This window comes from Coptis chinensis, chromosome 5, assembly GCF_015680905.1.
Source record: "Coptis chinensis isolate HL-2020 chromosome 5, ASM1568090v1, whole genome shotgun sequence".
Taxonomy (NCBI): Eukaryota; Viridiplantae; Streptophyta; class Magnoliopsida; order Ranunculales; family Ranunculaceae; genus Coptis; species Coptis chinensis.
The window spans coordinates 32,142,930-32,159,737 of NC_141460.1; the positions used below are offsets into that span (position 1 = coordinate 32,142,930).

At 36.5% G+C, this 16,808-nt stretch overlaps 1 protein-coding gene across 4 annotated transcripts; it reads left to right on the top strand.

Annotated features, from left to right (window-relative positions):
- The first annotated feature begins 373 nt into the window (after positions 1-373).
- Positions 374-16,085, top strand: LOC147497313 (Calcium-binding EF-hand family protein). Of its 4 annotated transcripts, none has more exons than XM_086559915.1 (7): positions 399-569; positions 679-727; positions 11,394-11,570; positions 12,646-12,894; positions 13,273-13,475; positions 15,055-15,333; positions 15,764-16,085. In XM_086559915.1, exons 4-7 carry the CDS (start codon positions 12,696-12,698, stop codon positions 15,794-15,796), a joined length of 714 nt encoding a protein of 237 aa, XP_086416041.1. In that variant the 5' UTR covers positions 399-569; positions 679-727; positions 11,394-11,570; positions 12,646-12,695; the 3' UTR covers positions 15,797-16,085. The 4 variants fall into 4 exon arrangements, with proteins under 4 accessions (XP_086416042.1, XP_086416041.1, XP_086416040.1 ...); XM_086559917.1 differs by having other exon boundaries at positions 409-569; positions 15,055-15,229; XM_086559916.1 differs by lacking the exon at positions 11,394-11,570 and having other exon boundaries at positions 374-569; positions 15,055-15,229.
- Positions 16,086-16,808: the final 723 nt, after the last annotated feature.

Here is a 16,808-nt window from a genome sequence, read left to right on the forward strand (position 1 = left end):
GCCACATCGTTTTGGATGAATTGAATGGTGTGGCATTTTGGGGATTTGAAACAAAAAAAAAAAAATTAAAGTTCTGTTTTTTGGGCTCTTGACCGATGTGGCCGAAGTCGTTTGGACTAAGTCCCAAATGCGGCCATTAGTCGTTGGGACTTAAATCAAAATGACCTAGTCGGGGTTTTCGAATTTAACTTTTTTAGGACCAATGATATAGTTGTAATAATTGTTTTTTTTTTAAGATTTTTTTGAGACCAATAGCACACTTGTAATAATATTTTTTTTTGTGGAGTCTGCCCAATACAAATTAACAAATACCTTTTTTTATCTTGGTACCGGTTATTCTTGTAACAGGTTTCCCAATCCACGTGGTTACAGCATGCTGGATTGTGTTGCAGAATGTGGGCGTGTCAATTTCCAGTGGGATACATGTGTCACAAACAAATAAAGAAGAAGAAATCTCACGATCTCTCCCCTCTCCATTAAAAGTGGAAACTGGAAGAAAAAGTCGAAAACCAACCAACCACATTATTATTATTTGAAACAGCCAATCTTTCTTCTCTCTCTTTTCCGCGGTATGCTTTCTTCTTCCTGTATTCGCTTTTCTTTTAGTGGTGAAACTAAAGTGTTGTTTTTCTTACGGATGGTTCGTGTCCCACTTTTTTTGTTTTGTTTTTTCTTCAGAAAATACTTGGCGGTTGCTATCTACTTTGGCGACTCGATCTCCAATCGGGTGCGTAATGTTTTATTTGTACAGCATATATATATATATATATTTTGTATTTGTACATTTTTTAGGCAATTATCCGCCACTCATAGAACTGATCAACATTTTGAGTCTTTCAAGAAGTCATTTTGTTTGTTCGGATTCTGCTTCTACTTGCTAGCCAAATTGGTACTTAAACCCTAATTCTCTCTCTTCTAAAATAGGAAATCAAAATAATGTAAAAAGTAACTACGGTTGAACTAGGACTATACATCATTCTCCCCAGTTTTCAAAGATGAGTGCTCGGCATCAAGAAGCACCAAGGTTGACCTCCCCACACCTTTCGAATCTGCTCTGATATTTTTCTGTTTACTTGCTTTCCGGGTTGAAAACCAGTAGACCGTCATACCATACATGATCATGAGAAGGCGAGAAGCTGAAGAAACATTGGAAGTAGCAAATAAGCCATACTGTTCCATATGTATTGAGCATACACACGTGAAAAAACCAAATGCTTTTCTGTTTCCACATTCCTCCAGCATAGAACACAATCAACACATAAGTTAGATTGCACCATTTTCCATTCTTTTACCTTTTTAAGAGTCTTCAAACCTTCATTGAACACTAACCATCCAATAAAAAAATGTCTAGGAATCCTATTTGAAAACCAGCAAATATTATGCCAATTAACCACTTATATCTTCTTCCTTGGGCTTTGGTAAAGTCACCTCTCAAGGAATCAGTCCAATCTGAACGTCTTCTTCCACTTGTATTGCAATATCGGGAAATTTAACTGTTACATGATGTGGGAATTGCCAAGTGCCATCAACAATAAAGTTCCCCACCAAAGCATTAATACTTAGCTGATGAATCAAACATCAATGTTTGTGGAAAGTACTCATTCAAAATACCTGAAGGATGCCAAGGATCAATCCAAAACTTAGTGTTTTGCCCATTACCTATTTGATGCAAGACAAAGTTTCTAGCTTCCTTTCTTCCTTTTAATATGTGTCTCCAGCACCAAGAAGTGTCATTAGGCATTTTAACTTCCCAAAAGTTCTTCCCTCTAATCAGATTCTTATACCCAATCCACCCATAAGGTGTCCTTACTTAAGATATGCCATATGTGCTTCAAAGTTGCTGCATCATTTGTAGTAGCCACATCTTTGACACCCACCTCATCATAAGGAAAACAAACATCATTCCAACCAACAAGAGCATGGGAGTTTGTACCTTCTGTGCCTTTCCATAAGAAATTCTTGCATAGTCTGTTAGTGGCTTCTATAACACTCTCTGGGATGATAAGGACCAATATATACTTAAGTTATTAAGCACAACCTTAATTAACTGGAGTCTTCCTGCATATGATAAGAATCTGCCCTTGTAGCCTTGTACCTTCTTAGAGATCTTATCCAATAATGGCAAACAATCTGCATACGGTAGCCTAGTAGTTATAAGCAGCAGACCAAGGTACTTAAGTGGAAATATCCCTCTTTGAAAAAACAGCTTGTTCTGGATGCTTTCCACCATTTGATCATCAACACCCGAGAAGAATAAGTTAATTTTTCCCAAGTTTGCTTCAAGCCCTGTAGCATCTTTAAAGTTTCTTAAGTTGTTTGAGAGAGCTCTTGTAGTAGTATCATCTTCATTCATGAATGCTATAAGGTCATCTGCAAAGGAAAAATGAGTAATAACATGATTTTTATATTTATAATGAAGCTTATATGTTCCTGCTTCTACACTTCCCAACTTCAAATCTGAGAATAACTCCATAACAATGACAAAAAGATAAGGAGACATAGGATCCCCTTGTCTAATTCCTTTTTTGCTTTTAAAGTACCCAAAAGGAGAGCCATTAAGCATAATAGAGAAAGGACTATCCATACACTCTCTTACCCAAGCAATAAAATTCTCTGGCATACCAACCCTTTGTAGAGCATATACCACTGTTTCCCATCTGATTGAATCATAAGCTTTTTTTAGATCTATCTTTGTAGCACATCTTGGTGGTCCATTGTCTCTGTGATAGTTATGGAGAAGTTCATGGCATAAAAGGATATTATCTTGTATTCCTCCCAAAAATGAAGTCTGATTGGTTCTTTGATATAATCAAGGGCATGATACATTTTAATCTCATAGTCATGATCTTAGTAATACATTTGTATATCACACTACAACAAAATATAGGTCTATAATCTCCTAGACTTTTTGGATTCATAGTCTTAGGAATTAACGAGATGCAAGTGGAATTAACTTCTTTTAAAAGCTTACCAGATCTGAAGAAGTTTTTAATGGCCTTGACAAAATCATTGCCAATCACTCTCCAAGTAGCTTTAAAGAACATAGAAGAAAAGCCATCCCCTCTTGGTGATTTGTCACTACCAATGCAAGAAAGAGTTTTTATAATTTCATCTCTAGTAACATCTGCTTATAACCTTCCTTTAACCTCATCACCAATTACATGAATAGGCTGCACATCATTGAATATAGAGAATTCTACATCAATCATATCATTTGGGCAGTACAACTTCTTATAGAACTCAACACATTCTTCTGCAATCTCATTGACTTCCAACCTAGTATTACCATTATTATCCTTCAAACAAGTAATTCTATTAGTAATTGTCCTATCCTTGACCGTCCTATCCTTGACCGACTGAGAAAAGTATTTGGAATTACTATCCCCAAGAGTTAGAACCTGATCTCTTGATTTCTGCATGTAGAAGTTCTCTTTTGCACTTGCATGTGTAACATACTCTACAATGATCTCCTTTTCCTTTCTAATCAGATCCACATTAAGAGGCTCTTCTTGCAATCTAGTCTGAATTGCATCCATCTTTTGTTTACTATCCACAACTCTAGTAACCACATTTCCAACTCTATTCTTATTTCATTCTATTAAGGCAAACTTAACATGCCTTAACCTCTTCATGAATGTAGACATAGATTTCCCACCACCTCTATGAACCCTTGTTCCTGAATCCAAAGATTAAAGAATCTAAAAGCTTTTTGTGCTAAGGAATATACCACCATGGGAGAGTGATCTGAAATGGCCCCTGGATTTAAAAACTCTGTTTCATAATCCCCATATTCATCTATCCACTCATTATTGACCATCACCCTATCAAGCTTTCTCCACTTCCGGACATTCTGCCTATCATTCCATGTAAAGAAGCAACCTGTAAATTTAAAATCCACCAAACCAGACCTGTTAGTACATTCTAGAAAGTCTTCAAAGTGATAAGGTCTAGTATCCATACCCCCAATCCTTTCTTGAGAATTTAGCACAATGTTAAAATCACCAAGTACAATCCATGGAGACTGAATTGAACTTGCATGCTGTATTAACTTGAACCATAGGCTTCTTCTGGATCTTCTATCATTACTAGCGTAAACAATAGTTATAAAAAACTTTTTTGCCTCTCACTAGTTCAACCTCAGCTGTAATACTTTGCAAATAAGAATCCACAACTTGCAAAGTACATTTACTTCTATCCCATAGAATCCAAATTCTACCTCTATCATTAGAGCTATAGTTATGCTCCAAGCCCCAATTCCTACTAACTTTATTCAAAATATCCATTCAATGCTCCTGTTTAACTTTCGTTTCAACTAACTCCATTATACCCAATTTGTACTTCCTTATCAAATCCTTCACTTCATTCTGCTTAAAACCTTGATTGAATCCCCTCATGTTCCAACATCCCATATTCACTATCATTTAGAACTGTTTGGAGGATTAGAGTGACCGTACTTGGCAGCCACTATGTTTGTATTTCCCCCACCACTAATAGGCACCCTTGTAATCACATTAGCTTTCCTTTGAGTAGTTCCAACTCTCGAGTAAATTTCTTGCTGCTTTGGGCTAGTATCTCTCAGTTTCTCAGTTTTGCCTTCCTTACTCTCCTTTGGCTTCTCTTGAATTTGTGGTTCATTTTGCTTCTTAGAACTTCCCTTTCCTTCATCAGAAGTTTGCTCCACAGCTACACATTGAGAGCTATCAACATTACTTACATTAACAGCCTTACAAGTGTGTTTCTTCTTTGGTGTCTCCCAACCCGTTTCTTCTTCAGTGACGACTTGTTCTGTATCTTGCACTACCCATTTACTAGTATCTTGCACTTTTTCATTCAATAATTCAACGGCCACTTCTTTCCCAGCCCCATCAGTCACTTTTTTAATCCATACAGTTGACACTTTCTTCTTCGTATTTATTTTCTTAGGACATGTATCATCTATATGGCCAAAGATCTCACAATGCATACATCTCTGTGGTTGCTAATTGTATTCCACGTCAATCTTGAAAGCTTTCTTTTGGTCCAACACAACTGTAACATCCTTTGGGTACTTGCATTTAACATCAACCTCCACACACACCCTAGCATAGGATGTTCTTGTTCTATCTTCCGTAGGTTTATCTGTAAAAAGAGGTACTCCAATGGCACTCGCAACTTTACTAAACCCTTTCTTATCCCACATCTCCATAGGGAACTTCTTGAGAATAACCCATATGGTTACTGTCTTCATCTCCTCCGAATCAAGAAAAAGTTTCCTTGGTCTAATTACAAACAATTGACTTGCTATATGGAAAGAGCCAATATCCAGTACACTACTTCTATCTTCTTCATCGTGGAACTCAAAAGTGTACATGTTTTCACCATATGGTTTCATCACAAAGCTGTTCTTGAGTCTCCATGTTCTTGTAACCACATCCTTGACAAAGTTGTAGTTAATTTTCTTACCAACAAAGCTTCCAACCACTAAATTTGCAAACTTGTCATGCGTGTGAGTAAAGTCCTTAGATTCAACATGTATAATATGCTTACCTTCAACTATTGTTGGAGGTATATACTCAAGACTTTGTTGCCCTACAGCCTTCCTTCCCAAAACCTCAGCCCAGGAATTCTTCTTAATGCCCGAAGTGGTTCCATTCGGGTTTGCAAGATTAGAATCTGATTCTTCTTGAAGAGAACCTACTTTTCCTCCATTAATATCTTCTTGCGATTTCTCCTTAGGGTTAGAATATTTAGTGGTACTGGTTACTTGCGTGAAAACAAGGTCTCCATCTTTCCCTTGCTCTCGGATACTTTTTCCTTGATCTGATTCTATACGTATAGTAGGAGCAGTCCTTGTTAAAAGCTTGAAACTATCTTTTTTTTTGTACTTGAGTAGGTGTTCTAATCATATTAGAACTTAAATTTGCGTTTCCAGATTTTACCATGAGTGATTTCTCCTTCTCCTTCTCCATTCTGGTTTCCTTGTTGAACAAGGGCTCTTCTCTTCCAGGGTTTGCGCTCTCCTCTTGCTCCCCACTTCCAGCCATCAAATCTTCATGAATACGAACCATTCTCCTTTGCAGCAAGTTCTCTAATGATCCAAGACCATATTTCTTAACAACTTTGCTCTCCATTCTCTCTACATCCTCATCATCTAGATCCACTGGAGTTGGTATTTTTGGGTTTTTTTCCTATTTTTTCCATTTTTTTTCTAATTTTTGGACAGATTACTATTATGCCCCTAAAGGGAAAATCGCCCCCCTAAGGCCACCATTATTAACTAAACAAGCTCACTTGTTTTTCTTATTCATTGTCATCACCATATGAGTAATTCTCTACAAAGTTTGATCCATCACACATGGGATAGTTGGTATATTGGATCTGGTATGAATAAGGATAGGAGTATGTTAATAATCATACCGCAATTTATGGCAGTGTTGGGCACTAGGAGTAGGAGCAGCATATGGCTGTTCATAACCACATCTAGGAGGGTGCAAGTCCTTTTGGTGGTTGCAGCAAAGGCTATTGCCGCAATAATCTTCCAAACTGGATTTTCCCTTTCGGTGTTGTGGATTAGGAGAAGGAGAATGTGGAGGAGAGGGAAATTCATACCTTTTTGAAGGACATAACGGCTGGGCTATTAAATCGTTGAGTACTCCCCGAGTAATCGGTGAGTACTCGCTGCTTAGCCGACCCGACTAACAATTTAATCCCCGATTACAATCGGGCTCAAAACTCCCCGAGTACTCGGCCGATTAGGCCCGATTAGCCGAGTAATTGTGTTCACTATTTCAATGTTAAACATTGAACTCGACATTTCGCCGATTCGACCAACCCTCGATTATGTAAAGTTCTACATTTTAATCATATTTATTTTAGTTAATTGAGTGTTTTAATTGTTTATTGATTGATTGGGTTCTTAATTGGCTTCATTATGTTGGTATTTCAAAGTTAAATATATTTAATAATTATTTGTAAAGAAATATAGTGTTATGAATAATTGTCCGATTAATCCCGGCCGATTACACCTACTCGCTACAACCGAGTAGCGACCGAGTAGCGATTTAACTGCACAGCATAATGGCAGCTGCGAGTTCTCCACTTATCTGAATCAGTTTGGTACTTCGATTTGTGGGAATCCCAGTTATTGGGTGGCGGTGACACTCCTCTACCTCTTCTTGGATAACTCATACTCATCATAAAAAAAAAAAATCCTCAGAGTGATTCACTTTGATACCATTTTGATGTGTTTTGTTTGGCAGAAACTTCAATCAATTGACACACGCCATTAACTTAACCAAATCTAGGGTATCTAAATCTCACATTGAGAACAAATAAAAATAAAACATTTATTCATAAACTCATAACTCAAAGTAACCTCATAACAAAATGCTGCAAGCCTTATTTCTAAAGGGATTCTTGTGAGTCAAGAAACCTTAATTGGCAATTACTAGGTAGTTTCCCTAAACCCTAATCTATTATGCAAAATAGCTTGGTTTTTTTGTAAACCCTTAAGTAGTGGTCTTGATTTTCTCAAGTTTTATGTAGATATCTAATAGAGAAGACTACTTAAAATAAAACTTACTGATTTCTTTAGAGAGTCTTAAATATTTGGAAAAAAGATATCCAATTTCTTTAATATTATAATAAGCTTACTTATTTCCTTAAAGAGTCCTAAATATTTAGGAAAGCATTAGCCAATTTTTTGGTATTATATTGGTTCACATAAAAATATGGAAAAAGTTAGAACATTCTTTAGAAAACCGTTTTGTATTCAACACTTTAACCCCTTTCTCAATTATCAAGTTCTAAGTTGAATCTGGTTCTACATATTAGGCTTACTATCATGGTATTTAATTATGGATTCATTATGACATTTATTTTAGTATTTGACTTTTAGTTTCCTAATCAAAGTTGGAATCCACATTACGTTTAATAAATCCTTTTTGTGATCAATACTAAAATTTGGTACTACAACAAAAATTTATGAATTTTTATCTTTCACTATTTGTAAGACTTCAGGCTATTATTAAGTCTTGACATTATTTCATATATTTGGTACTTTCGACTTAGTACTCATGGCTGGTGGTTCAAAATTTGTGAGAATTTTTAGGGTCTTCTATTTTATTTTGTTTTGTTAGCATTTCATTCTTATTGAAGACGAATGCTCTAAATTTGAAAGTTTCAATTAAGTAGAGCTTGGAGGGGTGGCGTTATTGAAGAACTACATCAAAACGATTAAATGAATCGATTTTATGAAGTACTTATCAACAAACTAAGGGATTCATGAGGACAAAAACGATTTTGTGAAGTGCTTATCAAGTTTGCATGTTAATGATTAATGCAGTTTTGTAGGCGCAGAGTCATGGCTAGTTCTCTTAAAAAATGAAAACTAAAAATAGACCATATGATGTGGACGCGAGTCATGGTCTAGGTCAAGCCCATGGGTGCACACGCATTTGGCCTTGGTTTATTTCAGTTTTTTTAATTTGTATCATCCATGTGTCTTATTCCTATTGGGTTTGCTTTGTTGTCCCTTAATATAAATAAGGGCTTGTAATTAGGGTATTTTCAGTAGTTTATGAATTTTTGAGAAGAAATAAAAGAGACTTTTAGGTTTTCTTTGATTTTCTTTTTAGTAAAGTGTGGATTTTGTTAAATTGTTGCCTCCCCCCGTTTTAAATCCCCATTACAATTATATAGAAAGTTCTATGGTTGGAACCACAGCCAGTTGGCCACCACTATGCTATATACAGCAGACTGTCTTGAGGATGCGGAGTCCATGAGCTATAACAGAATTTGTAGTTAGTACAAGTATTATCATTTTTTTATTTTTTATTTGAAAACCTCCAGACTCTTACCAGTTTAATAAAATATTAAAAGAGAAACCATTACAATGATGAGGCATACCTAGATGCTAATTGCACGATAATTTGGTTTCATTTATAAAATATGAAACCAAATACAAGACCAACAAACCTATCAAATCCTGAAATGGGTTTAGTATAAGCACTAGTTGGTGACCGGAACTTTTCTATCTTCAGCAAGGAAAGGATCTTGGGTACTTGTACTGAAGGATTGAATCATCTTTTGATAATGCTCGTCTTGTGCAAAGCGCCCAATTAAGTTGTCACTTGCCCGTCACTATCTTCCCATCTTGTATGTACACAAGCCGAGTCCTACCTTCATCTTTTACTTCCTTTTACAGTCTCTTATTTTGTGTTTTGTTTTAACTTATAAGCTAGAAGCCTGGAAATACCCGTGCCATTAGCACTATTGACAGGCTACGTGCCTTCAAGATGCCCGTCTTTTCAACCCTCATCGGCTTGTTAGTAACTTTTGATTAATACGAAAAACCTTAAATATTCTTGCCAAGTTTATTAAATTCAATATTCAGGTAAAAATGGTGATATCTTGAACTCATGTTTGTAATATACTTTATTTATTTTTAAATTATCAAGTTTTTCTGGAGAATAATCATCATGTTCTTATGTATGTTCTTTTGTTAATTACTTGTAATGGTTTGAATTCTTGAAAGAGATTTTAGAAACTGTAAATTTTGTTCAGAAAGGGATTTTAATTCTTGAAAAGATTTGTTTTTCTTGTTAACTGAGCTGGAAAACCTATTTGAACAATTATTGTTTCTGAAATTGGTATCATAGATGCCATTGTAGAGACCAAAAGTAGATGTTGCCTGCACGTTACACCCAACAATCCAATTATGGACAGTAGTGTGGGGTACGTCATATTCCACGTGAAATAGCCATCCTTCCCTAAAATTCCATTTCTGTCAATACCAAGCCAGGTGTCACCTTTTGCTGATGACGTGCCAACAGAACACCATTATGGAAATTATGGTGGGACAGTGACTTTGGCAAACTGGTCCCTTCTCACCACCACCTATTTCTCTAAGATGATATCAATGAAATCAATGAGTGGCACCAGATTTTGACCCTCAGGATCTTCCGGGATACTCATGTATTTGTTCCCCACGTCTCCGTATTACTCGAAATCAGAGACCAACACACCCTCAAAACTTTCCCCAATACCGCATATAATCTTGATATTAACCATTTCCTCTGTTTTCTTTTTTGAAAAACATCTGATGGGTGATATATTTGCCTGAATTAAATGAAAAGTTATAAGCCGTTGCTTTTGCTGATTGGCTATGATACTGAGAGATGGTTCTCACACGGGAACTACATGCCAGTTTTGTATGGAAAATTTGGAGTATCAGGCACAATATGACACCCATTTCGAAGTGTCCAATATTGTAGTCGATTTGTTTAATAAGATTGAGAAAGTTTTTATTTGGGCATGAATGTGTTATTGGTGGCTAGAAAAGGGATGATTATGCACTTGTATGGTGAGGTGAAGTCCAATTAAAGCTGTGAACGGTAGGGTTATAGGTGTATTACTACTTGGGACAAGATGCATCAAGAGTTGAAAAGGAACTTATTCCTCCTGGCTATGAGAGAGATTTTTCATCTTCCTCCTGAACGTGAAACAGAATCTCCGAAAGTGACTGGGTATCCAAGAGTTTGTTTACCAGGGCTGATGTGTCTAAATATATGAAGGAGACCTTTGGGAGATTTTTGAATATCTTGCTTGAATCAGTATTACTTATGAATTACCATTAATTATGCAGTCAAAGCTGAAAACTTGCTTAAGTCTTCTCCTTGGTACTGCACCTCCTATTGCTTTGTTTTTTTTTAAAAAAAAACCTTCAAATTGCTTGCTTTGATTGTAAAAGAAATTAGTCATGTGTTCATGTCAAGGCGCAAGCGGTTTGATTTGACACATGATGGTAAGGCATCTGATTATTAGGGTGTAAAAGAGCGTACTGAGGTGAATGGATTTTTTACTCCAGGAGATTCGAGTTGTTCCAATCTTTAGGTGCCCCCTTTTTTTAAACATGGCTTGGCCTCCATAATTTTTCGTACACGGTGCACATCAACGCAAGTTGTGTACTGCCATTATTGAAAGTGGTTCTGGTAATATTATCAGAATAAATAGTTGATAAGTTAAATAACCACACTTTGTCCCTTTCAGTGTATAGTGTAGAAGAGAGGTTCTTCAGTCAAAGTTACTCAATGAAAGTAGGGGCTGTAGGGCACTTATTTCTTTTATCTCATTTTCCTAAGTACAACGATGAAGGTTGGTGCAACATGGCTCCCATGGATGCTTTCACTTGTTACCTGCTTAACTTTGCCATTATGTTCTTATGCAATTCATAATGGGAAAGATAACACTCAGAACTTCTCTTTCCTTGGTGAGTAGTTATTTTGGATTGAATGGCACCAGTGGAGCCAAGTTTTTTAGCATCAGGACCTGAGTCTAGTATAATTGTTACTGTTGTTGATTATTTTTTCATGTCTTACAATGCACTTGTCTAACAAGACAACCTGTTGATGAAGGTTTGCCATTGGGTGATATCCAGCATGCCGTTGTTCTTGCTGTGGCTTTTCCCTAGTTTTCCAGAATACTGCATGGACCTTTTGAGCATGTGGGGTTACATAGAAACTTTTTTGAATTATAACTTCAAGGGGTGTATTGGACCTCTTTCTTTTATGGGACATCAGAAACCAATTAAGGTTGTATTCTCTCTTCTCTCTTCCTTTTGGTCGCTTCTCTAAGGAGATGTGTTTTCCCCTTTGTTAGATATACATTGTTGAGATTCTCTCTATTAGTTCGTACAGTGGTTTTCATTTGCCGTCAAAACAGTTCATCTTAAGAGGTGACAGTTTCAAGTCTCCATTCTAGTGCTAAAGCCGGTAGGTGTATCACGGTGCTTGTTTTTGCGCCTGTGGTTTTGAGGTGTCTCTGCCTGTTGTTAGATCTGCAGTCCTTTTGATATACATTCTCGTCTCTCTCATTCTGATCAAGCTTTTTTGATGGAATTAGTATTACTTAGTATTTAGTAGTACTATTTATTTAGTAACTCAATTTAATTAGTAATGTATATCATAGTAGGATTTATTTTAGCTAGGTTACATTGACACGGGTAGGTGTGTCCGTATTGGACACGGATACGAATTGTCGGACACGGCAAAATATCAAAATTCAAGGTAAATTACATACAATATGTGTCCGACACAGGCACATGGATACGTAGATGTTTTTCAAAATATGGCGTGTCCATGTAACCTAGTATTTTAGTAGTTGGTTTCTATTTAGGATTCCTTGGAGCTCAAGGATTGAATTGTATAAATAAGACCTTCGGCCTCACATATTAGTTGGTTGATTTATTGAGAATATAGTAGTGATTTTCGGATTAAAAGTGTGTTGATTTTAGGGTTTACTAAAATCCCCTTTTTGCATCAAGTTAGGGTTAGAGTTAGACTTAATTTATCATTGGTGTGTTGATTAAAGTTGCTTCTGCCTTTAATTCACATCATTTTTTAGTATAACTGTTGTTAGCAACCTAATATGTGTAGCTAAATTATCTATTCATTATAAACAAAAATTGTTGTCTATGCTTTTAGCATATGTTTACGTTGGGGGTCATATAGTTTGAATTCGAGGTAGTTATGTGCTTGTGTCTATACTTTTAGCATCTTTTTGTCTTTTTGAAATCAGTTATATCAGGCCTCCCGAAAAACCTCTATGCCACTGTCAAGTTTGGTATTTTGTGTATACTAATCCTTTTTGTTTGCAATTTTTTTGCAGTCATATATTTTGGTCTATGTTCGCTTCCTGTTTCGTTCTAGTGAAGTACAATGGGAGGTGTACTGGGAAAGGGTGAATCACCTAGAAAAGGTTGGATACCAGAAACGAAACTTGAGGCGAAGATGGTTGAAGCAATGCAACGTAGGGCAGCAGAAGGAAGTTCCATGAAATCATTCAACCAATTAATTCTCAAATTCCCAAAAATTGATGAAAGCTTGAGAAACTGCAAGACCATATTTGAGCAGTTTGGTTGGTCATTTTTCTTTCCCTGCTGGTAGTGGTAGTAGTAGTAGTCATTTGTTATGAAATACTGGAAACTTAGTTCTCTTCACATGCTATACATCTATCCACTTGCATATGTAATAAATATATAAATTACTTGTAACTTGATTATATGGAGAAAAAAGGTGGAGAAAAAAGAAAACATTTGTTTCTTAATATGAATTACCATTTCATTTTAACTAACTGGAATTTAAATACTTGAGGACTGTGTTCAGGACGTTAGTGGTGCTTTTTATTTGTCCCTTGTCAACATTGGAGGCGTTTAAATCCTTTTTCTTATTCTTTGGTTTGTCTTTATTTACATTTTGTTGTTTCGGAACTTCTTACTTTTCCTTTTCTTCCCAGATGAGGATTCTAATGGTGCGATTGATCCGGAAGAGCTGAAGCATTGCTTCCATAAACTAGAGATTAAATTCGCAGAGGAAGAGATCATTGATCTCTTTGAGGCATGTGATATCAATGCGAATATGGGTATGAAGTTCAATGAGTTCATTGTTCTTCTCTGCCTCGTCTATCTTCTCAAGGAGGATCCAACTGCCCTTCATGCTGTATCCTTAATACAATACACGAGTGTTTATCTTTCTATTTACTTCAGCTCTTCTCCTTTACTTACTCTACACTTTTCTTTTATAATAAATGTTATTCTACTTGGTCATTCACATTTTTTTCTCTGCATGCTACTTGCTAAATATTTAAGTTACATTGACACGGATATGAAGTGTCTGACATGGCGAAATATTAAAAATTGAGGTATATCACATATATTATGTCTGTGTTTGTCCGACATGGACCCTTGGATACGTATCCGACACGGATTATTTTTGAAATATGGAGTGTCCATGTAGCATAGGTTAATAACCATATTTCTCAGAATTTCTGCACAGGTTTGTTTCTGAGACGTATTAGTAGTTTTTGTAACTAAAATGAAGAAATAGTCGCCATTTCATGAATGCAGTACTACTATAGGCCTCTTTATGAGCGCTTATTTATCAGTTCTGGATCGTTGTTTTGGTATTCACTAAGGTTTTTTCGATAGAAATTTTTATTTTTGAACGGTAGAACAATAAATTTGTCAATAATTGATCTGGGCTGACAGAGGAAGTCACTTTAGACCTCAAGTTACAGCCTTACCGGAAGGCGAGTAAAGATATTTTACATCAATATTCCAGCTCAGTGTAAACAGTTCAGACCCGATTCCCGCTATAATTGGATGGAGAAATTCCAATTAGAAATATTTTTGCATTTCTCTCTGGCCAGTCATCAACCGGTTAACATGGACATTTCATATTCCCAAAAATGTCTGTCCCATCATATATGTGTCGAGCATTCTTGTTGGACTCACTGACACGTTATACATGCAATTACAAACTAGGTTTTCTTTTAAGCCCTAAAAGTCTAAGAGCACAATCTGTTAACATAGTCATAACTCCATGATATTCCACATGCAAAGTAATTTATTTTTATGGAGGTGCTTTGTGAGGTCTTGAACCCAAGAAATGGTTGTGTATATATATATATTACTTAGCTGTGTCCTACTTCATACAGGTTGCCATGTGCCCGTGTCAGACACTTAGTATACATGTCGCACACCAACACGCCTACCCATGTCGTTGCTTAGGTTCCCAACATACCCTTATGGAACAGGAGCGTTGAAATCAATTTACCAGCTGAAAATAAATTATGACACCCCCAGTCCCTCGAAACATTAGCGATACCAGAACTGAAGTCAATCTGTGCTCCTTCAAAACTGAGGTTTGTGGCTATTCCAAGTAGGAACTTTGGAAAGGAAACTCTGAACTCCGTCTCTATGTATTACCCATGGCGTACAAACAGGGGGGAGATCATCCATTTAATTGGACTATTGGAGACATGTTAAATCTCCTATGTAAGATTTGATGATCATCTTTATACCTACATGTAAGCTCATGCAGAATTGCACTGATGATTTGGTAACTGAAGTAGATGAATCCTTTGCATGACACTTTGCTAGCTATAGTGTTTACCTTCCTGATTCTGTAGATAAAGTGTAAGTGTCGTAAAATGATGGATCATGATCTCTTTTGGTTGAATATTAAGAACGGAATCGAGAGACAAGGAGCTCACTGTTTTCCATGACAGTGAGCATAGAAATCAAAGATGGGCTTACCAGATCTTGAAGCAACATTCGAGACATTGGTTGGTGCATTTGTTTTCTTGGACAAAAACAAGGATGGGTATGTGAGTAAGAGCGAGATGGTTCATGCCATAAATGAAACCACTTCAGGCGAGCGGTCCTCTGGACGAATAGCAATGAAGAGATTTGGTCAGTTTTCTTTCCTGTCACCCAACAAAATTCGGGCGTTTCTTTGTTTTTTGAAGTTGTGCATAGGTGATACTCCAATTAGCTTTTCACTGGGGCATATAAGGGTATGTATAAGATGGATACTTGTTTTTGTTACCAATCAAGCAGTAGTGTATTCGTTGGGTTGTCACTTATTTATATAAAACTGGTGCTAAGTTTATGTGGTTTAAAGTAATATTTAATTGCTTGCGACCATAACTCTCCAAACTAGAACATTAACCACTTATTACATAGGGGAAGTCCAGGTTTGCTATTAAATTCAAATATCACGCTCTTTCATCATCGTCGTCTGACATTTTCCAAAGTTTAGTGTTGATGTTTAATATACAATACTGTTTATCTTGCTCAATAATTACTTGTGTCTTGATCTGTATTAGTTCTGCAGTACGGCCTGCTCTAGACATGTTGCAGTTGCATATATTTGTCATTCTTTTGATGTTCTATTTTATTTTTCTTATTTTTCCCCCTTGAAGTGTTTTTATTCTGTTTACGCAGAAGAGATGGACTGGGATAAAAATGGGACGGTGACCTTCAAAGAATTTCTTTTTGCGTTCACCCGTTGGATTGGAATTGACGACATTGAAGAGGAAGAGATGGGCGATGAAAATGTTTGAATTATTCGTGGGAGCTGTTAGTGCGATCTAGGAACTATGAGATTTTCACTAAGAGGAAAATTTTGCTTGTTTCTCATATAATGGTTTAGTGAAAACAAATATTCTGTCTTTCCTGATTTTATATAAGAATGAAATGTGTAAATAATCTGAACTGAACAAGAGGAACAAAGATTTATATATATTTTATTTTATTTTTGGGAAAATTATATAGATTATTTGATATCCAAGCTAAATCATACCAAGGATTTAGAGGTGAAACGTGTTACGGCTTCAAGCCTTTTCTAAATAGCAAAACCTACCCTCCAAAAACATGAGCTAGATGTTTTCACATTGTTGTCCATTTTGCTAAAAATCCAAATGTATCAAGGCAATTGGGATGAAACAATGTTGGTTGGTCCGATCACACGTTTTTTCTTTCGTGTTTCTCCAGCTTCGATCTAGCTGCAATATTGGCCGTCTGTCTTACCCCAAAAACACCATTACCAAGTCCTACTAAAATAGTGTCGATCTACATTCTTCTCTAGGGTCGGCAAGAAAGTCAACTGGAGCCTCTTTTTTCACTTGTATACCAACTTTGGAGCTTCTTTTTTCACTTGTATACCAACTTGCAAAGCTGCATCATACAAAATATCTCGCTCCTGATCATGCATGTATATATTTGGAACCAAGGTACTTGCACAGTTGCATTGTGTTGCATGGTCCCTAAAGGCGTCAAGGCAGCTCTTCTTGCACACGACATCAGTCACCATTCGTATACAAAAGGATCATAAGGTGGTAAGGGAGGATAGCCCAATACTCAATAGGTGACTAAGACCTTCCATAGGAATAGCAAGAAAGTCATTAGCGTGCTCAGGTTGCAAGCAGTCATTAGCCTTGCTCTCACTCTCCTCTAACCTTGCTTGTCCCTCCCCCCTCTCTCTTGCTCC

Excerpts from the sequence above, each read along its gene's own strand:
- LOC147497313 (XM_086559915.1), top strand. The coding sequence starts at position 12,696 with ATGGGAGGTGTACTGGGAAAGGGTGAATCACCTAGAAAAGGTTGGATA. Across the intron at positions 13,476-15,054 it reads ATCCAACTGCCCTTCATGCT|AAATCAAAGATGGGCTTACC; the intron begins GTATCCTTAATA and ends CAGTGAGCATAG. Across the intron at positions 15,334-15,763 it reads TTTCACTGGGGCATATAAGG|AAGAGATGGACTGGGATAAA; the intron begins GTATGTATAAGA and ends CTGTTTACGCAG.